We start from the raw sequence: 27478 nt of genomic DNA on the forward strand, positions 1-27478 counted from the left end.
ATCTGTTACGGTCTGGTTGGGGAGGGGGCGAGGCAGAAACGGAGGCAGGGCAGTGGGCGGGCTGAGGAGCTCCCTGCATATGCCGGGGTATAATGTACTATTATATTAATATTTTCCTGAAAACCAGTCTCTTTTTTAAATGCCGGTACAATTGAATAACTTATTGGTATAAGACCGTTCATTTTGCGTTTAAAGGGCCCCTGCCGCGTGCAAGCAGATGAGCACTCATTCTGCATTCGGTCTATAATCCATTAGGAAGCCGTGAAAACAAGGAGGAATTACTCTGTAGGCTTACCATGGATACTTTTTGTGTGTACCCTCCTTGCGCACCAGGTGGTGCTGCTGGCCAGGATTCCAAAGGACAGAATGAAAAATCACAAAGCAGTAGGTTTTACGTCACATTTTACTCTAAAAAAAAAATAATCATGCCCGACAACAGAATAAAGACAACGGTTTAAAATAATACACATGTAATGGTCACGTAAGGACTATGCTCTTAATTTCAAACAACAGGAGCACTCAAAGGGGGCCTATTCACATTGCCTGGGAGACGGTGTTTATGTGTGCAACTACCACAATTACAGTAATGGGGGCATCGCTCGTTGTTTGAGCGCAAGCAAAAATGCACAAAAAGTATTACCTAGAACATAATATTACATTTATACTGCCATAACCTATGAACGCAATCGCCGTTTTCTGCGACGGCTCCTCAGACTTTGAGTGAAGTGTAAAACAGGGCATGATGTTGGAACGGATTCCCATTAATGTTTAATTAAAAGCCACAGAATAAAAAAACAAAACTACAATATGACCCTGCTATATCTGCAGATTGCCGAGTGTCGCCAGTCGTCCTCTCTCAGTTCCTGGTGTTGAACTGTAACCTGCAATGAGAGTTTGGCAACAGTCTGTTATTTGCAGCAGAGCTATTATTACACAGGTATTCTCAGACACTGGTTAGCAGTTATGACACACATTCTCCGGCACTGGTAACCAGGGATGGCAGTTATTATGACACACATTCTCCGGCACTGGTAACCAGGGATGGCAGTTATTATGGCACACATTCTCCGGCACTGGTAACCAGGGATGGCAGTTATTATGGCACACATTCTCCGGCACTGGTAACCAGGGATGGCAATTATTATGGCACACATTCTCTGGCACTGGTAACCAGGGATGGCAGTTATTATGGCACACATTCTCTGGCACTGGTAACCAGGGATGGCAGTTATTATGGCACATGTTCTCTGGCACTGGTAACCAGGGATGGCAGTTATTATGGCACACATTCTCTGGCACTGGTAACCAGGGATGGCAGTTATTATGACACACATTCTCCGGCACTGGTAACCAGGGATGGCAGTTATTATGGCACACATTCTCCGGCACTGGTAACCAGGGATGGCAGTTATTATGGCACACATTCTCCGGCACTGGTAACCAGGGATGGCAGTTATTATGGCACATGTTCTCCAGCACTGGTAACCAAGGATGGCAGTTATAAAGGCACACATTCTTCGACACTGGTAACCAAGGATGGCAGTTATTATGGCACACATTCTCCGGCACTGGTAACCAGTGGCAACAGTTATTATGGCACACACTCGCTGACACTAGTAACTAGGGTCCACTTTGTTACACACATTAGAACTCCGCTATATTCCGTGACTCATACAGAACTGTGACCGCTCTGCGTCACTCACATCTGTACGCCCTCCCCTTGTGGTTCCCTATAAATATAAAATAATATGACCCAAAAAATAGGATTTTAAATTACCTACCGGTAAATCCTTTTCTCGTAGTCCGTAGAGTATACTGGGGTCCATTTAGTACCATGGGGTATAGACTTGTCCACTAGGAGCCATGGGCACTTTAAGAATTTGATAGTGTGGGCTGGCTCCACCCTCTATGGCCCTCCTACCAGACTCAGTCTAGGAAACTGTGCCCGAGGAGACGGAAATACTTTGAGAGAAGGATAGATAAGGATAGTGGTGAGATTGCAAACCAGCACACACACAACAAGAGGAAAGCCAAACTAACCAAACTTAAAACAGGAACAGCAACAGCTGAGCCAACATTACTTAACCAAGTAACAGTGCAGGAAGAACGAAGCACTGGGCGGGCGCCCAGTATCCTCTACGGACTACGAGAAAAGGATTTACCGGTAGGTAATTAAAGTCCTATTTTCTTTTACGTCCTAGAGGATACCGAGGTTCATTTAGAAACATGGGGATGAACCAAAGCTCCCAAACCGGGTGGGAGAGTGCTGAGGTTCCTGCAGAACTGATTGACCAAACTGAAGGTCCTCAGAGGCCAAAGTATCGAACTTGTAGAACTTTGCAACCTGATAGAGTAGCTGTTCGGCAGAGCTGTAAGGCCGAGACACCCCGGGCAGCCGCCCAGGAATAACCCACCGACCTAGTAGAGTGGGCCTGTACAGATTTTGGACACGGCAAAACTTGCCGTGGAATAAGCATGCTGGATATTAAGTCTGATCCAACGTGCAATTGTCTGCTTTGAAGTAGGACACCCAATCTTATTGGGATCATAAAGAACAAACAGCGAGTCAGTATTTCTGTGATGAGCTGTTCTTTTCACATACACCTCCAAAGCCCTCACAACATCCGAAGACTTTGAAGTAGCAGAGGTGTCGGGGACAACCGGAACCACAATAGGTTGGTTGATGTGAAATGCGGACACCACTTAAGGAAGAAATTGCTGACGAGTTCTGAGTTCAGCTCTGTGCTCATGGAAAATGAATTAGGGACTTTTGTGAGACAAAGCCCCCAGCTACGACACACGTCTTGCTGAAGCCAAAGTCAACAGTGTGACGGTCTTTCACATAAGATATTTTACGTCCACCTCATGTAACGGTTCAAACCAGTCCGATTGGAGGAACTGCAGCACTACATTGAGATCCCAAGGTGCCATGGGAGGCACAAAGGGAGGTTGGATGTGCAGAACACCTTTCAAGAACATCTGGACCTCAGGGAGATAAGCCATTTGTTTCCGAAAGAAAATGGACAAGGCCGAAATCAGGCATCTTATGGAGCCCAGACGCAGGCCCACATCCACGCCTGCCTGCAGAAAAAGCAGGAAATGTCCCAGATGAAATTCCACCACAGAATAATTTCTGCTCTCACACCAAGAGACTTATTTCTTCCAAATACGACGGTAATGCTTAGACGTTACCCCCTTCCTAGCTTGGACCATAGTCGGGATAACTTTGTTCGGGATCACTCTCCTGGCTAGAATCAGCCGTTCAACTTCCATGCCGTCAAACGTAGCCACGCTAAGTCCTGATAGATGAACGTGCTCTGTTGCAGAAGATCCTCGTGAAGAGGTAGAGGCCACGGATCTTCGAGGAGCATCTCCAGAAGGTCTGCGTACCAGGCCCTTCTTGGCCAGTCCGGAGCAATGAGTATTGCTTGAACCTTTTCCCTTTTTATTCGTTTTAGAATCCTTGGGATAAGAGGAAGTGGAGGAAAAGTACACCATCTGATAAACCCATGGAGTTGTCAGGGCGTGTATCGCCACCGCCTGTAGGTCTCTCGACTTGAAAGAATACCGCCTGAGCTTCTTGTTGAGACGAGAGGCCATCATGTCGATCTGTGGACATCCCCATCGACTTGTCAAGCACCTGAACACTTCCGGGTGAAGGCCCCACTCCCCCGGGTGGAGGTCATGTCTGCTGAGGAAGTCTGCTTCCCAGTTAACTACACCCAGAATGAAGACCGCTGACAACGCCACAGCGTTTCTTTCTACCCAGAGGAGAATTCTTGACACCTCTGACATTGTTGCTCTGCTTTTCGTTCTGCCCTGTCGGTTTATGTACGTTACTGCCGTCACATTGTCCGACTGGATCTAAATTGCCCGATCTTGAAGAATATGTGAGGCCTGCAGAAGGGCGTTGTATATCGCCCTGAGTTCCAGAATGTTGATTGGAAAGAGGACTTCCTGACTTGACTATCTTCCCTGAAACTGCACCCCCTGAGTGACTGCTCCCCAACCTCTGAGGCTTGCGTCTGATCTGAATTCCGAACCTCCGTCCTGTGACGAGGTGAGAAGACTGTAACCATCACAGAAGGGAGATTCTGGCCTTTGGCGACAGATGGATCCTCTGGTGCATGTAAAGATGCGATCTGGACCATTTGTCCAACAGATCGAGCTGGAAGGGTCTTGCGTGAAACCTTCCATATTGAAGTGCCTTGTAAGAGGCCACCATTTTCCACAGATGCACAGACACCCGGGTTGGCTTCAGGACATCTGAACAATCGACTGGATTACCAATGCCTTTTCCAACGGAAGGAACACCTTTTGTGACTCCGTGTCCAGTATCATTCCCAGGAATGGAAGCCTCAGTGTTGGCTCTAGGTGAAATTTCGGAAGATTCAGAATCCACCCGTGATCTAGGAGGAGTATGGTTGAGAGAGCAATGCTGTCCAGCAACCTTTACCTGGATGGCGCTTTTATCAGGAGATCGGCCAGATACAGAATTATGTTCACTCCCTGTTTGCGGAGTAGAAACATCATCTCTGCCATCACCTTGGTGAACACCCTCGGTGCCGTGAAGAGACCAAATGGCAGGGCCTGGAACTGGTAGTGACAGTCCTGCAGTGCAAACCGGAGACAAGCCTGGTGAGGCAGCCAGATCGGAATGTGAAGGTACGCATCCTTGATGTCCAGAGACACTAGGAATTCCCCCTCCTCCAGTCCCGAGATCACCGCTCTCAGAGCCTCCATCTTGAATTTTAACACTTGTAAATTCGGGTTCAAAGACTTGAGGTTCAGAATTGGTCTTACCGAACTGTCCGGCTTCGGTACAACGAACAAGTTGGAATAGTACCCCTTGTTTAATAGATGAAGTGGAACTGGAATCTGTACCAGTTTTTGGATGGCATGCTGTAAAGTTATACTTTCCTCTTGTGAAGCTGGTAAGCCTGATTTGAAGAATCTGTGAGGTGGGAGCTTTTGAAACTCCAGTCTGTAGCCCTGGGAAATAAGATCTATGACCCAGGGAGCCTGGCACGAATTTGACCAGATCTGACTAAAAAATTGTAGTCAGGCTCCCACCTGACAGCCTCCCAGGCATTGCAGGCCACCGTCATGCTGAAGTCTTTGAGGAAGCAGAGCCTGAGCTCTGTTCCTGAGCACCTGGAAGCTGAATAAGTCTTCTTGGTTTGGGGGGGGGGGGGGGGCCTGCGGAAGGAAGATACGTAGACTTACCAGCAGTAGCTGTGGAGATCCATTTGTCTATTTAATCTACAAACAAGGCCTCTCCTGTGAATGGTAGGCCTTCCACGCCTTTCCTGGAGTCCGCGTCAGAAGTCAACTGCCATAGCGGTGGTGCATGTGTTAAGCATGCCTACTTCTTTTATGGCTTCCACCATAAAGTTTGCAGAGTCCTGTATATGCTGCAGGAGTAAGACAACATCCCCCCCTAGATAAAGAATCTAACCCCTCCATTAGGTTACCGGACCATTTAGCAATGGCTTTTGTGATCCACGCACATGCTATAGTGGGTCTTTGGGGCACCCCAGCAGCTGTGTACAATGATTTGAGTGTAGTCTCAATTGTACGATCAGCCATATCTTTCAGGGAGGCTGCACCAGGGACAGGCAATACAATTTTTACGTGACAGTCTAGAGACTGATGCGTCCACTATCGGTGGATTTTCCCATTTTTTCCTATCCTCCAGAGGAAAAGGAAAAGATGAGAGTAACCTTTTAGGGATCTGAAACTTCTTATCATGATTAACCCACGGTTCTTCGAACAGGGTATTCCATTCCTTTGATGCAGGAAAAGTGACTGAGGACTTCTTTTTTTACATTAAAAGAAGATTCCTCCCCCTCCTCTGTCACCTTACCATGAATATGCAGAATATCTCTGATAGCCTCTATTCCCTGTGACAGACCAGCATCCCCCCCCCCCCCCCCTCTAAGTCCACCTCCTCCATGTCTGAACTGTCAGCGTCAGAGTCACACTGCAGGATATGGGCCAGATATTGCTTTTGCGGACACATGGGAGGGGATTGAGATGCTGTTTTGGAGACTGAGTCTCTGTTCATAAACTCATCCACAGTCTGTTTTAAGTATTGCGTCTCTCTCTCATTGCGGGATAATTTTGGAGAAAGAGTGGAGATTATTCCGTTAAGAGAATTAACCCACTCCGGTTCAGCCCCGCTCTTCTGTGAACCCTGAGTACCTAGTAGTGAGCCCCCTGGTGAAGAGGAACACTCCCACTCCACTGTGCAAGAAACACACTCTTTGCCTGACATAATGTAAATGTGACAGCGCGCACACACACACACACACACACACGAAAAGGTTAAGCACAAGTAACCCACAAAGAGCCCTTTAGGGAGACAGTTGTTTGAAGCCAGTTCCCACCGCGCCCTTACGGCTAACTCCAAGCTTAGCCGGGTCGCAGACTAAGTACCCTGATAGGGGACCTAGTATACTAATAGTCGCTCCCCCCTGCTATGACCCCCTGGTACCGCTGAGGTAATTTGGGGTCACACCGGAGGAGCTGCATGTCCCTGTCAGTCAGCGTCTGTGCCCACAGCAGAGGGAAAATGGCGCTGTGAGCTGCTGGATCCTCTCATACTGAAGCCCCGCCCCTTCAATGGCACGGTCTTCCCGCCTTTTTTTATACTGGCCGAGGTAATTTTTGTACTTAAAATGGAGCAGAACCGTTTTAAGGCTGTGTTTGCCAGTGTGGGAACTGTGTACAGTGTACTGAGACGCAGTCGTGTACTGTGTCTGGAGACGCATTCCACCCCGTTTAGAAGCCGTGCGTCTCCGTACCCACGTGCCGCCATAATGGCTGGTGCTTCACTAACCACTCTTCATTCTTCTGGCTCTGTTAGGGGTGGCGGCGTGCTGCGGGAATGTACGCTCGCCGTGGTGGGGCTTGCGAATAGTTCCCTCAGGAGTTCAGTGTCCTGTCAGCGGAGAACGGGACCATTAACCCTTCAAGGGGTTGGGCCGTTCTCCCCCCTAAGTCCCACAAAGCAGGCAGGCTAGTGCCAACCAGTCCTGCCTGAAAATAACCAAGAAAATAAATACACAAAACTCTTCAGGAGCTTCCTTCAGCATGACCGGCTTCTCCGGGCACATTTTCTAAACAGAGTCTGGTAGGAGGGGCATAGAGGGAGGAGCCAGCCCACACTATCAAATTCTTAAAGTGCCCCTGGCTCCTAGTGGACCAGTCTATACCCCATGGTACTAAATGGACCCCAGTATCCTCTACGACGTAAGAGAAAATCCCAAAAAACTATTTCCATACACACAACCAGAAATCATTCATTGTGGCAGGGTAAGATGCCCATTACTTCTGCCCATGGGTCAGCTTAAAATAGTCTCCTACATGTGGGATATATTATATTCAAATGTTACTACTGCTGAAAAAGGACCCCTGGCCTGGCGGATTTTCCCAGCCTGTGTGCGATAGGATCTGTAAAGCATTTGCCACACGCAGTCCATAGCGGCCTGTACATCAAATGGGGTATCAGCACTTACCCTATAATGTGGTGAGGTCTGTGTTAGAGGGGGAAGCCTGCCGGTAAATCTCTTCTGCCATCACCGAGTCCTCTGGAGGGGATGGAGCCGCCTCTAGCAGGAACCTGGCTGGACCACTGGCCCTGACGCAGGTCAGATGGGAGTACGATGGCGCCTGGAAGCTGAAGGCCCAGGGGTACTGTAATGTAACAAAGTGACATTTGCATCACTGGATTCCCATTTTCTTTATGAGTCGCCATCCAATGTTTCAAAGTACAGAGAGCCACGCCCCTGTTGAAGTCGGCCACACCTCTGATTTGCTCAATCACAATTGCTGTATTGCCCACGCCCCCTTTTCCCAGAAAGGAAGAAAAATGGGAGTGTCCAGTGAGAAGCAGGACTACCGAGTGGCTATTAGATCAGTGGCCCCACCACCTTCCAGTGCCCATTACAGGGAGGTACCTAAGCCGGCCTACAGATGAGACATTACTCTCTGGTCTTGTGACCTTCCTCTACTCATATCAACATGACTTCCCATCCTCCTCATCAGTGCCACGTGGAATCCACATTAGTGCGTGTGTGCATAAGTGGTATGGTGTCACCGTAGCTACCTTAGGCAAGCTTGCAGTGGGACAGGCTAGGACAGCAAACAGCCATAATTAGGGATGGCCATCGACCACTGATGATTCCAAATCACTGACGTTTATGGCCGATGTTGAATGTTTTTGCCATCGATGGGAGAGAACCAGATGGTTTCCCTTCCATTGATGGCACAGCCTAAGCGAATATTGTTTTTATTTTGCAAGGTGTCGGGACACAGACTCTCCCCCATTTTATTGATTGGCACGCACCTTTCAGCGATGGCCATCAAGTGGTGCAAACCATCGATGGTTATCACCGCTGGTGCCATCGATGGACAGCCCACCAATGGTCATCCCTAGCCATAATGACCAGCAAAAGCCCAGCAGTGATATAATATCCATAGCACCTACTTATGTAATGGTGATCAATATAACCGTCCTCCCTTCATTATGGACCGTTACTCAATGATAATACATGCCCAATGCAGATAATCTAATGGTGCGAGGTTGGCGGTGTTGCACTATAAGCGTGCACATCATTGTTATCCTTCATTCATAATATGCTAATATTTAAACATGGTCTCGTGGTACGAATAAGTTACAATAACATGATAAACAGAAGATGAAGACAGCCCTGTCCAGAATTGGGTATCCAATCCTACTACATAAGGCAGAGTGAATGACCATAAATAATAATACAAGGAGAGCGGGGGCGGGGTATAGGAGGGAAGGACCGGAGCATCCTGGGAGCTCAAAAGCTCAACTGTTTGATGCCCGGTCCTCTCCAATCACCTATACCCTGATGTTTCCCTGTGGATCTCCTATGGACCCTGAAGAAGAAACAATACAAGGAGGGCGTGTATAGACAAATATGGCAGTATTACAATGATATTACCTTCACGTTGGGCTGTTCCCAGCCCAGTAAGTAGCCTTTGTTGATACAAGGGTCCGCCTGTCTGGCCAAGCTGGTTTGCAAGAAGCAGACTTTGGCTTTGGAGGAGGGGTCCAGGCTCTGTGAAATATAACACATGCGTGTCACTCGCTTGGAAAGAAATATGAAGTTATAAAAGATATAAAAAGTCACATTCATGGGAAGAAAAAAAATAAAATAAGTTTTCACACCCTAAACAAAATTTTGTTTGGCGAAATCTTAATATCTAATTCAGTGGTCCTGAATGGCACCCTAACAGTGTAGGTTTTAAGGCTCTCTCTGCTTGTGCACAGATGGTATAATCAATCTGACTGAGGTACAAACTCAATCATCTGAGCTTAACCATGGCTATCCTTAAAACCTGGCCTGTTGGGGTGCCCACATGGAAGCTATGTCCCCAGACTGCCTCTGTGCCAGGTCCTACCATCACTTATTGTCATTACGGATAACAATTTACAGTAGGCAAATTTAGAAAGGCCGTATGAGAGAGACTGCTGTGCAAGCCTGGCTACAGTAACTCCAGAACCTGCGCGCAAGCCATGAACGAGATCTCCTACCACAGATCTTACCACCAGAATGAACCTGCTCCATGAACACAGTGAAGAATTCTAAGCAGAGATCAAACCTTCGATGGCAAAATCTAGTGGAAGGATATTTGCAAATGGTTCATATCTTACACATTTATGGAATGTGTACATTGTGAACAAGTTCAAAAAACAGGAAAGAGGCTCCTAACCAGAGGAGCTTACAATCCAGTTTGGAGCTGTCGCAAAATAGATAGGCACGAAGTAGTACTATGACTTGGTGTTTACAACAGTGACGTCAATCCAGGAGGCAGGTAAAGATTCAGCTTCAATGTAAGTGGTCTCAGCGCTTTGGGTACATAAAAACAGGATGTACCTGGTGGAAGAGGGGGCGACTACAGAAGGAAGGAGCCTGTGTGTTCCTCCTCTGTTCAGGGCTTGGGCTTTAAGGGTCAACCACATTAATTAAACATGTGCTAATTCCCCTCACTTCCCAGTAATAGTACTTTGGAGGGGGGACGATGGGTGATCAGCAGTGGTTCTGGCTGTATATCAGTGATGAGACTCTGCTAAACAGGTGAAGGCACCTCCAAACTTCAAATATTGCACAGTTACGGTGCATACACACTGGGAAAATGAGCGAGGTCGCTCGTTTTCACCCTTCCTGAGCGACGCCGCTCATTTTCTCGGCAAGTGTGTATGCCGCCCCCGACCAGCGATGCTTGGCCCCGCGGGTCGTTAACGACCCTCGCTGTTGGCCGTGCTCTAAGCTGCCTGCACGGACCGGCCGCTGCGTGACGTTGCTGAGCGATATGAACTTCATATGGCTCAGTATGTATGCCTGGCCGTCAACTGCCCCGGCAGGGAAAACACTAGGTGACGCAGTTCATAGAGCACGTCGCCTTGTGTGTACCCACCTTAAGGGTTCATTCATCTGTGTCGTCCCATACCCCCAGCGATGGCTAATAGAGATATTTATTTATTTGAGATGACTCTGAGGAATCCTGAGGATGGAACATAAAGTGTGTAGGAATGTGCTGGTAGACCAGGGACTAACACAGGAGAAACTAAACAGACATTTCCTGATGTTTACTCCTAGAAGTAGTGTTGGCTAAAAGGTAAGTGGGACCTGTTCTTTCAGTACATACAAATAACAAGATCAGGCAAGTACGGGGAACCTTGCCTTTATAAATACAGACAATAACCAGTATACAACATGACATTACCTCCAAGTAGGCTTGTTCCTGATCCAAAGGAAGGCCAAGGTCCATCGATGAGTCCACCACCACCACCACCACCAAGCAGGGAACCGGATAATTGTGAATTTAGTTGGGGACGAGTGTCAGTTTCTGTAAAATGAACATTATTTACATCACTCTAGCTTCAAGAATTTTGCTTCTGGTATGTGTGGTCTCCAGCTCAGAGTCTAGGATCTACTTGGGACAATCCCTGGACTGATCAAACACATTCAACTATGAGTCCTTCACCTACAGAGGTGTGTCCTCATATATCCAGTTACAGGACAAGACGCCTAGCGCGAGTAAGTAGATTGACCCTGTGCAGCTTTCCGAATATCGGACGTCGTTTTTTGCCGAATACACGTCTTAATCGCAATGCAATGCGGCTAGGACACACCAGGAGACCGTGCTGATTAATATGATCTATTACACCTGTATATCTGTGTGCGAGTGATTCTGTATACGGAACAGAACAGAGCTTGTATTGAATAAAATCTGCGGCTGCTACATTGTTGCACTGTGTGCAGACTGAGACACTCAGTCGCACACAGATATACAAGTGTCATATCAAATTAATCAGTCTCCGCGTGCGTCCTAGTTGCATTGCACTGCTATTAAGACATATTTTTGGCAAAAAAAGAAAAAGACCAACGCTAAAATATTCTCACGCAACTGCCAAGAGGGGCTGTATGGTGTGACAGCAGTAAAGATGTATGTGGACACATATGTGTCGTGAGACACAAAGAATATGTGACTGGTGAGAGAAGGACCCGTCCCACCTGCATATCAGCTCTCTGCGCAGAGGACGCAGACGCACTGCTGGAGATGGCATCTCCACCTATGCAGACACCAGATCCAATAGCCCTTGAATATTCTCTGAATGAGTGAGAACACGGTGAACAGTGAAAAGGGCCATCACCTTCCCGTCATTCCAAGGGCTGACGTCAAATTACATGGGATGGTCTAAAACAGGTCCTTCTTCACAGTGAACCCCAGAAACACGTGTTGCACCCCACTACAAGGGAAACAGGCAACCTCATTGTCTATAGGCGCCATGAAGTTCACCTAAGTGCAAAGCTTAGATGACTTGTCGAATGTTTCCTGTTGGAGTAAGACGATGTGAGCTACTAGGACATGTGCAAGATGAAAGAAACCTGACCCCTTTCAGCACGAACAATCAATCGGAGGAAAAACAGTACAGTTGATTGTTGTAGCAGAATCGTCTCTAGTACTTCAGATTCTAGAAGGAACTCAATACAAAAGGTGGAAAGAATGTGTGGTCTCCAGGTCCATTGGTGTCTGTGACATGAGGAAATAAAAAGTAGAGGGGGTTCCTCAAACCCTAGGAGACACTGCCAGGAGAGGACAGCTAAGACATACAGATCTTTGCGAGGGGCTTGTGTGAAAGGGCTTTTGTACAGAGATCTAAAACATGGAATTTTTGGACTTCCATTAAATCCTGCACTTGGGAGTCCAATCGGGGATAATCAAACTTTGAGGCAGAGAGTAAGGTGACCAGAGCTCTAATGCCACCCTCTCTACACTGTTTGGAAGTTCTGCGTTTTTCTAACAAAGCCCTGAGGACAAAACCAGGAGATCCGAACAAGAGGGAGAGGAGAAAAAGGTGATTTTTGTTACTTACCGTAAAATCTCTTTCTCTGATTCCATCTGGGGGACGCTGCGCCATTACTTGTGGGTTAGAGGTGTGTGGTTGTGGAGTTTGGCACAGAACTAATAAAACCTGACTCCTCCCCCCTCTAACCCCTCCCATCTCCTTCCTGCCTAGCCAGTACCTCAGTTAACGTTTAGCCAAGCCAAAGGAGATAGTTCAAAGAAAATTAACTGGTTAAACCAGACAAACATCTGGGAGGGATCGCAGCGTCCCCCAGATGGAATCAGAGAAAGAGATTTTACGGTAAGTAACAAAAATCACCTTTTCTCTTTCATCCATCTGGGGGACGCTGCGCCATTACTTGTGGGATTTCCCAAAGCAAGCTAATAAGAGGAGGGAGACGGGGACGGCATAGCCGTCTTTAATATACGACGCCCAACAGCGGCAGTCTCCAAACCAAAAGTATGAAAACGGTGAAAGTATGTGTGAAAGTATGAACTGACGACCAGGTTGCCGCCCTGCACAGTTGCTCAACAGATGCACCACCGCGAACAGCTCCAAGAGGCTCCAACAGCTCTAGTGGAATGAGCCCTAATTGAGTCAGGAACCGAAACATTAGCAGACACGTAAGCCTGTCTTATGGCCGAAGTTATCCAATGGGCCACAGTATTTTTGGAGGCCGGCCAACCTCGTTTCGGAGCATCAATCAAAACCAGCAAGTTATCCGTACGCCGTAATGACTCGGTGCGAGACAAATAGACACGTAAAGCTCGAACCACATCCAGGAGAGCTAAATGAGAGTCCTCCCCAGGAGAAGATGTCGTAGTAAAGGCCGGAAGGACAATGTCCTGATTTAAATGGAATTTTGAAACAACCTTTGGAAGGAAAGAAGGCTTAGTCCGTAGAACCACCCGGTTCTCATGAAACACTAACAAGGGGGGTCTGCAAGAAAGAGCCGCCAACTCAGATACTCGTCTAGCTGAGGCAATAGCCAACAGAAAAAACAACTTTCTGTGTCAGATAACGGAGTTCAACCGATTCTAAAGGTTCAAATGGAGAGGTCTGAAGAGTCGTAAGGACCAAGTTTAAATCCCAGGGAGGAACCGGAGGGACAAAAGGTGGTTGAATCCGAAGTACTCCCTGCAGGAATGTTTGAACCTCTGGAATATTTTCTAGTTTCTTCTGAAAAAGAACCGATAAAGCTGAAACCTGACCTTTTAGTGAAGAAAGCTTTAGGCCCTTGTCGAGACCCTCCTGAAGGAAAGAGAGTAGGCGAGGTAGCCTAAACAAATGCGGAGTTAGTCTCCGTTTTTCGCACCATGCAATGTAAATACGCCATATCCTATGGTAAATGCCAGAGGTCACCGGTTTCCTTGCTCGAATCATCATCTGAACAACCGATCGAGAAAGACCTTTTGCCTTCAAAATCTTGGATTCAAGAGCCAAGCCGTCAAAGCCATCCGATGTAAATCTGGGTGGCGACAAGGTCCTTGAATAAGAAGATCTGGTCGCAGAGGTAGGCGAAAGGAGTCTCCGACGACCATACTGCGCAGTAGAGTGTACCACTGTCGACGCGGCCAATCTGGAGCCACTAGAATCACTGCGAGACCCTCTCGCCGAATGCGTTGAAGTAGACGCGGGATCAGTGGAATTGGCGGAAACACATATCCCAGTTGAAACTGCCATGGAGCAGTTAGAGCATCGATCAGGAATGCCTGTGGATCCTGAGTCCTTGCGCCGTAGTGAGGAAGTTCTGCGTTGAGGCGAGACGCCATCAGGTCTATGTCTGGCATTCCCCATCGGTCCACTAGAGAGAGGAACACCTCCTGATGAAGTTCCCATTCTCCCGGATGAATCGTGTGATGACTCAAAAAGTCTGCTTCCCTCCTGGAATGTGGATCGCGGAGATCACCGGAACCCAACGTTCCGCCCACGCGAGGATCTGAGCGACTTCTCTCATTGCGGACCAGCTGCGAGTTCCTCCCTGTTTGTTGATGTAAGCCACTGCAGTGGCATTGTCGGACTGCACACGAACTGGTTGACCCTGTACCATGGTTTGAATGTGAAGGAGTGCATACCGAATCGCCCTTAGTTCCAGAATGTTGATTTGCAATTTTTAACTCCTGATTGCTCCAGCGTCCCTGGAAGTGATGAGTCTGGAACACTGCCCCCCAACCACTGAGGTTTGCATCCGTGGTGACCATCATCCAAGACCAGATCGTGAAAGGTGTACCCTTTTTCAAATTCCGACTGTGAAGCCACCATTGAAGAGACTGACGAGTCTTTACCGACAAGCGGATCAACTGTAATTCGAGACGCGGTTCCGTCCGAGTCCAACAGTTGAGAATCTGAGTCTGGAGAGGTCGGGCATGAAATCTGGCATATGGAACTGCCTCGAAAGAGGATACCATCTTGCCCAACACCTGCATACATCTGAGGACCGACACTACTGGTAAGTGTAACAGGGTTCGGATTCTGGACTGTAGTCCCTGAATCTTGTCCGCCGGAAGAAACACCTTCTGGCTGTTGGTGTCGAATAGAAGTCCTAGAAAAATCATTTTCTGAGAAGGAAGTAGAGATGACTTTGGAAAGTTGATTATCCACCCGAACGACTGTAGCGTCTCCATCGTGAGATGCAGGTTCTGAGTGAGAATCTCCGCTGATGGTGCCTTGACCAACAGGTCGTCCAAATATGGAGTGATGTTGACCCCTTGACAACGGAGAACTGCGACTACATGACCTATGACCTTTGTAAAAACCCGGGGAGCCGTAGAGAGACCAAAGGGAAGAGCCTGAAACTGAAAGTGCTCCGGGCCCAATGCAAATCTCAGTAGAGATTGATGTCCTACCCAAATCGGGACATGTAAGTAAGCGTCTTTTATGTTCTTGAATTTTTGGGTTGAGGGATACGGGTTGAGAGCCTTCAGATTCAGAATGGTTTGAAACGAACCATCCGGCTTGTCTACGAGAAAAAGACCTGAGTAAAAACCCCGACCCCTCTGATGAGAGGGAACCGCAATGATTACTCCATTTTGTAAGAGGGTTGTTATTGCCTGAAGGAGAGCTTGACGTCTGAAGGGATCGTCTGGGAGAGGTGTTATAAATAGTCGGGTTGGGACTGTTTCTTCGAAATCCAACATATATCCTCTGGATATGACTCCCATTATCCACCGATCCGGTTTCGATAGGAGCCACACATCCTTGAACTGAAGTAACCGGGCCCCAACCTTCTTTGATCCCTCCAGGAGACCTGAGGCGTCATGGCTCAGGTTTGTCGGCAGGCTTACTGGCCGGCCTGCGAATAGCCTGGGATCCTCTTCCTCTGAAAGACCCCCGTCTTGGAAATCTGTAGGAAGCACGAAAGGATTGGAAACTACCTCTGCCCTGTGTACGAAAGGACCGAAACCTTGTAGGTTTTGGTTTGTGAGGTGCAGATGTAAGGAAAGGACTCTTTCCTCCAGTAGTGTCTGAAATAATCTTCTTTAACTCTGATCCAAAAAGAAACTCACCTTCAAAAGGCACTGCCGTCAAGGTTTGCTTTGAGTCAGAATCAGCATTCCAAACTCTAAGCCACAAGGAGCGTCTTGCGGATACTGTCAAGGCTGAAACCCGAGACTGTAGCGCAACCGAATCCAACCAGGCCTCACCCACATAAGTGAGGGCCTCCGAAATCTGCTCTGCTAATTGGATGGCTTCTGACGGATCGTCCGACTGCATTCCCGATACCACCTGTGCAAGCCATTCATCCACGGCCTTAAGTACCCAGGCACTCGCCAGTACTGGACGGAGGGAAACACCTGATAAAGAAAACATAGATTTTAGTAATGCTTCTATCTTCCTATCGGTAGTGTCTTTTAAGGTCACAGACTGTACCGACGGAATCACCGTAGCTTTTGCCAGATGTGAAATAGGAGCGTCTACCTTTGGGGCCGTCTCCCAAAATTTTGTATCTTCCTCCGTAAAGGGATATAGAAACTTTAACTTTTTAGGCGCCTGAAAACGAGAATCCGGCTTAAGCCAGGGTTCTTTTAAAATATCTGCAAAGTGAGAATAAGAAGGGAAGGCAGTAACCTGTCTCTTCTGTTGTTTGAAAAAAAGGGGGAAGGAGTCTCCTCCACCGCCGCGTCCTGAATATTAAGAGTCTGACGAATGGCTTCTATTAGCAATCTAACTTCCCAAGCCGAAACCTCATCCCCATTCAGGATCTACCTCCCCCTCCTCCAAAGGAGATGACAGAGTGTCCGCCTCCTTACCTGGAAACGCTATAGCTGGTAACGGCTGCGATCGCTTAGTAGCAGTCGAACTGCTGGCCGCATTTACAAACTTATTTTAAGGACTGAGTTAAATCAGTGATACTCCTGCCCATATTCTGGGCCCACAAGGGCTCCACCTGAGTCCGAGCAGATTCAGTCTCTCTAGACTGACGCAAATCTGAAATTGCACCAGAACATGCTGTACATAGGGTACCCGCGTCAGTACTACCTTTTTCTAGCTTTGAGCCACACTGAGAGCAGGAAATTTTAAACCACTGAGGCCGTTTTTCCCTTTGAAGGTTTGTCCGGTTTACTAGTCATTTTCTCTATTCTGAATGTACTAAAGAAAGTAGCATACAATTGTGACTAGTGACCTTTCAATAGGAAATTTATAGCTTGAAGAGATCTCTGGGACTGTAACCCAGTATGCTGGCTCTCTTTGCTAAGTAATAAACAGCCTTAGCCCATTAGCTTGATTGTAATCTCCCCCTATGAATAGCCCCTCTATACTTGCGGTTTTGTAAATAAAGTCTCCCCCTGAGAGGCTCTCCTGTATGCACAGCGTCCCCCTCGGAAGATGGCGTCAGGCAAAGTGACGCGCGCGCGGGCAGAGCAGGGCGGGAAGCCGTCCCTGCACTCCTGTTACTACGCGATCAACCGGAAGTTCGGGCTGCCGCGCGTTGCTAAGTATAGCGACTTACGCGGCGGCTTCTACGGGATCCCCGTCCGTCCCCACAGCCCCTCAGACACTACTGCGGGTGTAGGGATACAGGTCTCCGGCATAGCTCCCGCTGGTGGGCTTGCCGCCGGGGGAGAGGGGGTCGGGGGGGGGGGGGGGGGGGGGGAAAATATTAATAATCAATAAAATAAATCAAATAAAAAAAATATTGAATAATAATAATAATAATAATAAAAAAATAATAATAAAAGCAGTTAGGGACAGCCCAATACTGTCAGTGACAGATTGTGGCTGTCCAGTACCTTTTTGATCTGTCGCTTTAGTGAATAAAAAAGGCCCCAGTGACCAAGGTATGGTGGCCCTTTCTGACAGCATCCTTGTTCCATTTATACCTGTCACCTGTAGACAGGGACTAGGTATAGAAAAATAAGAAAGGAAAAAAAATAATAAAAAATCTAAGGAGAAAGAAAAACTGTGTCTGTACTCCACAGGCACAAAACTAAAACTGAGGTACTGGCTAGGCAGGAAGGAGATGGGAGGGGTTAGAGGGGGGAGGAGTCAGGTTTTATTAGTTCTGTGCCAAACTCCACAACCACACACCTCTAACCCACAAGTAATGGCGCAGCGTCCCCCAGATGGATGAAAGAGAAACAACATTCTACAACAAGCAATAGAGCCCCAAAAACAATAAAGATGGGTTGCTGAAAGGGAGGGTGACAGCGTCATTTGCAAAATTCTGCAAATGACGCTGTCGCATGGTTTTGTATTGAGAAGCCCACTGGAAACTTTGCGAGTCCCAGCAGGTGCGTACAAAGACGCATCGGTCACAGTCGATTATCGGGCTTTATTGTTGCTTATGGCCGCAGGAAGGGAGACATCGGAGGTACTGGTAATCCACACCCAAACGATCCCTGACTGTCCATCACTTTCAGAATTAATCCTCTCTGCGACCAGCTTCTATTAGCAGCATTGACACAAGTCCACAACTCCAGCAGGCACTCTGCGTAAACGGATGTTACTGGTAGGCTTCTGGGGTGTAGAGTGGGAGAAGGCTGAGCAATTGAAGGTAAATTTGAAAAGTGCCCAAGATCCCATCACTGTATTCTATACCCTAGTGTCCAACAATGGATTCAGTGATAAGGATTTAATGTAAGCTCCTAACACCCTATGGAGGAACTAGGAGAATTTGTACCTGCTGTTTCCTGAGATATTACCGTCGCTCACTGCGGGCCAAAAGTATATATCCCTGTAAATAGGAGGCAATGCACTCAACCACACACAGTGCCCACCACCAGGTGCCACAAAGTTGGCTGAAGCCACGGAGACTGGTTTGGATGCTTGCCTGCCTGTAAACAGCTTCTCACTCCACTGGAGAGTGGGCACTGCACGGAGCGCCAAGAGAACCCACAAACTCTCACAGAGAGAAAAGCAGGAGCACAGAGGGCAGAGCCAGACTAACATTGGGATGGAGATGACTACAGCCCCAGGCCTCCACGTGAAAATAGGCCCACCATCATGACGACGACCAGCGGCCCTGCTGGCCACACAGTCAGCCATAAATCATAAGTAATATAATTGAATTTATAGTTTTAGGGTTAATAAAAATAATTAGAAAGTTGTACCAACAAACAGTACCTGGATATCTGGCTGTTCCGGTCCCAAAGAGTGGTTGTAGCTTAGTCAAGAGGTCTTTGTCCACAAGATGGGAATGAAGGAACCGCTGAACTCGGCTGGACAGTTCGGTACTTGTAAGACCCATACCTGTAAGGTAAACACCTACCTCATTAATCAGATCTTGATGATGTACAAGAGAAATCAAATATAATTACATTTGCCATTCTGACCTATCTGAATATAACGCACAATCGTGATGTAACTTGCTTCTACTACAGTGCCATCATGTGGTCGCTAAACAATACTACAGGCTTAGGGATTTTAGGACTAGGAAACAAAGCTGAATCTGTTTTGTATGGATTATACACTATGTTGGTTGGTGTGTGTTACTATTTTATTGTGTATCCTATTTTGTTATTTCATTGTACAGAAAGACATAGGAGCATTTTCTTTCATAGGCAGATAAGGGGATAACAAGGATACATTTTACTCAAATTCTGTTAGAAATTAAATGTTGGAACTGGTTGGAATGGGCACAAAATGGTCACTGGGCACAAGTCACAAAGGCACTGTATCCACGCAAATGGCCATTAATGCAACCAGACAAGTAAATGACCACGTAAGAGTACGTTACGGATGAGTTCACATTAAAATCTACTGACTTGGTGCTACGCATATTATAATTAATCCAGACATTTTGTCAAGAAATATTTAGATTGATTTCAGTTTTCATGTCTCTCCCTCCCTCTATTTCTATGAAAGATGGCGGCTGCTGTTGGATAAAGGAAGGAAAGGTTCATTCCGGCTTTTAAAACAAGACGACATGAATATTTTCTTTTTATCCAGGCACGAATATGGGTTTTACATGCTCAGTGGTGGATCGTGTGGACTCAATCAATTCCACATCTGCATTCTTCTTTTACGGACTGAGAACGATATTACATATCGTTATCGGGACCCGCATACACCCGACATGACATTCCAAAAACATAACAATGACACATACAGTAATAGAATAAATTACTACCTTGAGGTCTGTTTATAGCTGACCCGACAGATTGTACTGGATCGGGCATCAGCCCCTTCATATTACTCTGGGAGCCTGGCAACAGTCGTGGTTGGTTTGTAGTCACTGCTGATAACATTGAAAGATAAAATTATACACATGACTGTACATCTGATCTGTGCAAAAGGCCTTTAGGCACATGGAGGAGAGCTACAGAAGTTTTGGCTCATCTGAAGGACTATAACTACATGGGCAGTAATAACTGAACATGGGCCCTCATTCAGAGTTGTTCGCTCGCAAGCTGCTTTTAGCAGCATTGCACACACTAAGCCGCCGCCTACTGGGAGTGAATCTTAGCATAGTAAAATTGCGAATGAAAGATTAGCACAATTGCGAATAGACACGTCTTAGCAGTTTCTGAGTAGCTCCAGACTTACTCTGCCACTGCGATCAGTTCAGTCAGTTTCGTTCCTGGTTTGACGTCACAAACACTCCCAGCGTTCGCCCAGACACTCCCCCGTTTCTTCAGACACTCCCACGTTTTTCCCAGAAACGGCAGCGTTTTTTCACACCCACCCATAAAACGGCCTGTTTCCGCCCAGAAACACCCACTTCCTGTCAATCACATTACGATCACCAGAACGAAGAAAAAACCTCGTAATGCCGTGAGTAAAATACCTAACTTAATAGCAAATTTACTTGGCGCAGTCGCACTGCGGACATTGCGCATGCGCATTAGCGACTAATCGCTCCGTTGCGAAAAAAAAATAACGAGCGATCAACTCGGAATGACCACCATAGTTTCCACACATCCTCATTAGGTGCTGAGGTTAATGCTGAACGGAAGTTTATTTTTTGCAGAAAACACATTTTTGTACTGCAAGTGGGCAAAACAAAATCCATGCATCGATTTGGTCGCACGCTGCTCCTAAGGATCTTTACGCTTAGTGAAGCCGCGCAGGAGGAGGAGGGGGTGCGCACGTGGCAGCCAATTACAGCTAGGGCGTGTTAGCGCAAATGATCCTCACCCAGATGCCTATGAGGATTTTAGAAGACGTATACTGTGCAGGGATGCAACCCCTGGTGCACAATACTTATGACAATGTTCCGCAGCTACTGCTGATTGGCTTTTTCTTGATCCTTCCCGATTGCTATTATAAGTGTGGCTGCGGCGGTCTATTCCGAATATTTAACCGAAGCAAATCTTAAACGCCCATAAGTGCGCTGGAGCTATAGATACAATTAAATGCCACTTTACGCTACTTAAAAATGTGAAATATTCTCCTTTAAACCAGGATTGATTTTTTTCAAATCTTCCTCCACAAACAAAAGTTTAGTGCAAACTCCACGCCTACCACGATAACTCAAATGGAAACAGAACGAAACAACAACGTGTGAGCCTTATATCTCACATGTACTGCAAACTGGCGAAGGTATATATTAAGACTCCTACACAATGAGGAATGTCTACACATACAACGACAGCAAACGTCTATTTTCCTGATCACTTTCCATTCACCAGATGACTGTGATGAAGGACGCGACCCAGATTTTAAGTCTACACAAACAGGTAGACATAAAGGCAATATGCTTAACAAGAACCAGGCGCCCTCAGAAGCAGATGAGCAAAAGCCAGACTGGGTCCAATAATTGTCCTTCTGCCCATCGTACCCAGAAGGCACCGCTGGATCCGCCACATCAGATAAGTCGCCACTGAACCACCCGTATTGTGTAATTGAATCCGTGTCGACATTATGAAAGTCAATAAAATATACTGAACCACAGTGTTCATGAAGTTCCATCTAAATAAGTTTGGAAAAACACTTTCTTGTTAATGAGCAGCAGACAACATGGCCGCCTTATTTCAGAAACCGAGAAAGGATATAAGATTGGGACACACCATTCAGAAACACGTGTAAGGGGCAGGGGCTGAGTTTACCACCACACGTAAAAACCGATTCACAAATGTCATAACTGCGGACATACCTTGAGGCCAATTCCACGCTTTTCCCGCCGCTGGCTGTGCATCAGGCGCTTTCCGAGTGGCTGCGGAGTCGGGAAGGCTTTGAGGCAGGTTTGTATTTGCTGCAGCTGCTGATATGTAAACACATTTACAGTATATGAATAAAAGGGACTGCCCTAGAGCGGATATGCCCAAATAACAACCAGCATTACTTAGAATAGAGAGAGGACTATATAAATAGGAGCTGGGACAAGAATATGGACTTACAGTAACTGAACAAATATGACCTACAGATATGTAAAGGCTCAGTGGGAGATGTATCAAATCTTGGAGAGATAAAGTAGAGAGAGAGATAAAAAATTCCTGTCAAGAGGCTGTGCTTGAAAATGGTTAAGCTTAATGACTGGTACATTACGAGTACTGCAACCGAAAGATTCAGTAATAAGGAAACAACAGTTACCTGTAGAACCTTTGGAGTCAAACACAATGGACATTAAAGGTTTCGGTGGACCAGAGGGTGCAGCGTTTTTGGCAGAAGCATGTGACGGAGGATTGGAGTGGGATCTGGAACCGGGAGCTGGAACGGAGAGCAGGTGACACAGTGAGAGGTGAAACGCTGCAAGAAAGCAAGCAACTACTACTTCTCTTCATCTAGGCTTCAAACAAGGGAGGAAGATGAGGAGAAGCATGGACAATGGGGGACTGCTAGGGGCTCACTGACCCACTGTACCTCATGTACTATTCCCACAATGCCTCACACCTCAATAGTTATTTTAAGTTACCCCAACCCGTCCATTGTGCATTACAAACCCATAAATATTAATAATTCTGGATTGCGATGATTGCCATGACCCAGGCTATTTCAAGCGGGATTAGGCCTGTTAATAAGTAGTGTGATATAAATTTATGTGATATTAAGATATCTGAGTGATTTATCAATGTATGATACCAGTTAACTGTCTTTGCTTGTCAAATGGTAGAAAGTTAATTGACATGCTGGTATTTCATTATAGCCACAGAGCGTCAGAGACAAGATGCTAATCCGCCCTAACATCCTGTGTGTACAGGAATGTGTGAATACGCACTGCAGGGGTCACACCTGCAATTTAATGGAGGTACCCTGTCCACTCAGGTGTAAAGCCCCTCCTTACTAAGGAGGACATTTACTAAGCAGCGATAAGAGCAGAGAAGTGAGCCAGTGAAGAATCTGCCAAATCAACAGCTCTGTATAATTTTATAGTATGCAAATTATAGATGTTACTTCAGTGCTTATTGGTTACCATGGGCATCTTCTCCACTGGCTCACTTCTCCGCTCTTATGACTGCTTTGTAAATGTCCCCCTAAGCTGTAAAGAATATTTTTTACAGGCCTACTCCTACAGTTGTAAACCCTCACCCAGAGCTTCAGACAATTGACAGATAAGACCGTCCAGCCTGCTCGTATTTCTTATACCCCTTTTCCACTAGCTTTAAAAACACGGGTAAATGCGCGGGGGCGCACATTAACCAGTGTCTTTTCCTAGTAGAAACGGGCTCCCCTGCAAATTCCCGGATCAAGTGATTCGGAAATCCTACCCAGGTAAATTGCCGGGTTGAACACGTGTTTAACCCAGCAATCTGTGCAGTGTGAACGGAAGCCGCGTCGATGCGACACGGCTCCCGTTCACTGTGTACGGAAGGGCGGCGCTGGGAGAACATGTGATCTCCCAGCACCGCCCCTGCCGCGTCACTAGCAGCGTCACCAACCTGGCAATATGCCGGGTTGGCCAGCGCTGTGGGAAAGGGGGCTGTAGCACGGCTCGCAGCCGTGTCAGGCTCCCGGCTGCGACCCGTGCTACAGATGAAAAAGGGGTATAAGAGACCCCACACTATAAGCTGAGACTCAATTCACTCTGGCTTGGGAAGGGTTAAAAAACTTCCCAGAAGGAGGGGGGCCTGTTGGTGAACAGCAGCATGTAGTTAAATATGAGGAACGCTTGCTGTCATTATCTTGAGGTGGCATCCAGGGAGAGATTGGATCCTATAATATCCAAATTATCCAGAGAGATCTCACTCAAACCAGCGTTAAGACTCTTCAGGTGATCTGGGTGTTGGCTCATTATCCCTATTTTAATTTCTCGAGATTATAATTTATATCCTTGTAACTCTCTTTCTGTAACAATAAACTCTGAAGTTTTGACTTGGATTAAAAATCTAATCTTCGTTCTGGTTGTCTGTGCTTTTACACCCAAACCTTGAGAGGTACATGTTACCCAATTTTTTTATGTCATAATAATTGCGTGTGCGGTTGAGAGCAGAAGCTCGTCCTGGGCATGGTCTCTCAATCGCTTGGCCTGGCCGGTACAGCGACTGGTACTTCTGCTGGTGGCAGTTACCGCATGGATTTACCACACACGCTAAGGTAATCAGTAAGGTGTCACGGGCAGCATTCTCAGAATGGCGTGTCTGGAGTATCGCCGCACCAGAATTGTGACAATGATGACAATCAGCGTCGTGTGTCACCGTAATTACTATCATTTGCTCTTCTATGTTGTGGAGGTCTCATGCACAATTCCCCAATCATACACACAACGACATGGACAGGAACGTAGATGTACCATTGGTTTGGGAATGTCTCAGCCCACTCTCTGCTCTGGTGGTCTTGGGAGGACTTCGTAACGAAGGTCTGGAACGTGAACTAGGGGCTGAAAGTAAAAGTAACACACACATAATGAGTATGGGGGAGGTAACACATGCTGAGCTATAAGAAAGGAGGGATCACACACACAGTGGGCAGCGTCTCATGCACAATTCCCCAATCATACACACTACATGGACAGAAACGTAGATGTACCATTGGTTTGGGAAGGTTTACCTCCACTCTGGCCTCTGGTGGTTCTGGGAGGACTTGGGGACGAATGTCTAGAACGTGAACTAGAGTCTGAAAGTGAAAGTAACACACATAATGAGCAAGAGGGGGGTAATAAACATACGTTGAGTTATATGCAGAGTTATATGAAAAGAGGAATCATACACAAAGTGTGCAGTGAGTGGAAGTAACACACACTGTGAGCAGTGTCTCATGCACAATTCCCCAATCATACACACTACATGGACAGGAACGTAGATGTACCATTGGTTTGGGAAGGTTTCAGTCCACTGTGGCTTCTGGTGGTTCTGGGAGGACTTCGTAACGAATGTCTAGAACGTGAACTAGTGTCTGAAAGTGAACGTAACACACACACAATGAGTAAGAGGGAGGTAATAAACATACGTTGAGTTATATGCAGTTATATGAAAGGAGGAATCATACACACAGTGAGAAGTGAGTGGAAGTAACACACACAGTGGGCAGCGTCTCATGCACAATTCCCCAATCATACACACTACATGGACAGAAACGTAGATGTACCATTGGTTTGGGAAGGTTTACCTCCACTGTGGCCTCTGGTGGTTCTGGGAGGACTTGGGGACGAATGTCTAGAACGTGAACTAGAGTCTGAAAGTGAACGTAACATACATAATGCGTTATATGCAGAGTTATATGAAAGGAGGAATCATACACACAGTAGGCAGTGAGTGGAAGTAACACACTGTGGGCGGTGTCCACGCACAATTCCCCAATCATACACACAACTACATGGACAGGAACGTAGATGTACCATTGGTTCTGGAAGATTTAATTCCACTCGTGGCTCTGTAGGTACTGGGAGGACTTGGACAGAAATGTCTGGTACGCGATCTTATGGCTGAAAATTAAAGTAACACACACATAATGAGTAGTGGGAGATAAAACACATACAGTGAGAGGTGGTATCAGGAACAAGTGGGCAGTGAGAGAAGATAACCCCCATATACATAGTGGGCAGTGAGAGGGAGTAACACACAACAGGGCAGGGTCTCATGCACAATTACTAATCATACACAGAACCAAAAACAGGAACGTATATGTACCATTGCTTTTGGAAGGCTTCCTTACACTCTTGGCTTCGGTGGTTTTGGGAGGACTGGAAGGTGAATTAGGGTCTGAAAACGAGAGAACGTAAGACACACACAATGAGTAAGGGAGAGCAAACATCACTCACGAGCTGCAGCAGAGATATACGAAAATATAGGATTTTAATTGCCTACCGGTAAGTCCTTTTCTCGTAGTCCATAAGGGATACTGGGGTCTTAGTACGATGGGTATAGATGGGGTCCAAAGAAGCCGGTGCACTTTAAATTTCTTTAACTGGGTGTGCAGGCTCCTCCCCTCTATGACCCCTCCCACAGCCAGTCTAGGTAAAACTATGGACATACTTGAGAGAAGGAACATAAAAATAACGAGTGGTGAGATTTACACCAGCACACCACAACATAACTGACCAGCAACAGCTGACAACAACAACAACAACAACAACAACAACAACAACAACAACAACAACTGAACATGTAAACTTTTACTTAAGAAAAACCTGCAGAAAAGTCAACGCACTGAGGCGGGTGCCCAGTATCCCTTATGGACTACGAGAAATTGATTTACCAGTAGGTAATTAAAATCCCATTTTCTCTAGCTTCCATAAGGGATATTGGGGTCTTATTACGATGGGGATGTCCCAAAGCTTCCAGAACGGGCAGGAATGAGCAGAGACATCTGCAGCACCGCCTACACAAACTGGGTATCTTCCTTGGCCCGGGTATCAAACTTGTAGAACTTCACAAAGGTGTTCTTCCACGACCAGGTAGCAGCTCGGCATAGTTGCAAGGCAGAGACTCCACGGGCAGCCGCCCAGGATGACCCCACCGATCTTGTAGAGTGGGCCTTCACAGACTGTGGAATAGGTAAGGCTGCCGACACATAGGCCTGTTGGATAGTCAGCCTAATCCAACAAGCAATGTGGACTGCTTAGAAGCAGGGTAACCCTTTTTCTGCACATCATAAAGCACAAACAGGGAATCCATCTTTCTGATCCGAGCTGTCCTCTTGGCGAAGATCTTCAAGGCTCGCACAGCATCCAACGCCTCCGGAGGAGCAGAAGTGCCAGAACCACAATAGGTTGGTTCAAGTGAAACGCAGAGACAACCTTCGGCAAGAACTGCTGCCTAGTCCTGAGCTCTGCTTTGCCTTCGTAAAAGATCAAGTATGGATTTTTACACGATAAGGCCCCCAGTTCTGAGACATGCCTAGCAGAAGCCATGGCCAGTAACATCACCGTCTTCCACGTGAGGTACTTGTCTTCTACCATCCTTAACGGTTCAAACCAAGAGGACTGTAGAAATTCCAATACCACATTCAGATCCCAGGGTGCCGTTGGTGGCACAAAGGGAGGATGTATGTGAAGAATCCCTTGCAAGAAGATCTGAACTTCTGGCAACGCTGCAAACTTCTTCTGGAAGAAGATAGAGAGGGCTGAAATCTGGACCTTAAGAGAGCCCAGAAGTAAGCCCATATCCGCTCCAGCCTGCAGGAAACGTAAGAAACGTCCCAAGTGAAAATCCGCCGGAGGATACTTGCACTCCTCACACCAAGAGACATATCACCTCCAGATATGATAGTGCTTTGACATCACAGGTTTTCTGGGCTGAACCATGGTTGCAATAACCTTTTTGGAAAGGCCTT

At 46.9% G+C, this 27478-nt stretch overlaps 1 protein-coding gene across 8 annotated transcripts in view; it reads right to left on the bottom strand.

Annotated features, from left to right (window-relative positions):
• Positions 1–385: 385 nt before the first annotated feature.
• Positions 386–27478, bottom strand: part of LOC134980355 (serine/arginine repetitive matrix protein 2-like) — a 102398-nt gene continuing 75305 nt past the window's right edge. For 3 of the 8 annotated variants that reach the window (XM_063947149.1, XM_063947146.1, XM_063947153.1), the window contains 14 exons: positions 25834–25905; positions 25542–25628; positions 25292–25378; positions 25013–25099; positions 24734–24820; positions 24498–24584; positions 22361–22477; positions 21924–22031; positions 19959–20066; positions 18953–19078; positions 10762–10884; positions 8976–9092; positions 7521–7698; positions 386–881 (listed from right to left, as the gene is read on the bottom strand). In XM_063947149.1, coding sequence (XP_063803219.1) covers positions 7544–7698; positions 8976–9092; positions 10762–10884; positions 18953–19078; positions 19959–20066; positions 21924–22031; positions 22361–22477; positions 24498–24584; positions 24734–24820; positions 25013–25099; positions 25292–25378; positions 25542–25628; positions 25834–25905 — 1361 coding nt within the window. In that variant the 3' untranslated portion in view covers positions 386–881; positions 7521–7543. The remainder of the gene's footprint in view (positions 882–7520; positions 7699–8975; positions 9093–10761; positions 10885–18952; positions 19079–19958; positions 20067–21923; positions 22032–22360; positions 22478–24497; positions 24585–24733; positions 24821–25012; positions 25100–25291; positions 25379–25541; positions 25629–25833; positions 25906–27478) is intronic. The other 5 variants (XM_063947148.1, XM_063947147.1, XM_063947150.1 and 2 more) reach the window with 5 other exon arrangements.

Source organism: Pseudophryne corroboree, chromosome 12, assembly GCF_028390025.1.
Source record: "Pseudophryne corroboree isolate aPseCor3 chromosome 12, aPseCor3.hap2, whole genome shotgun sequence".
Lineage (NCBI taxonomy): Eukaryota > Metazoa > Chordata > Amphibia > Anura > Myobatrachidae > Pseudophryne > Pseudophryne corroboree.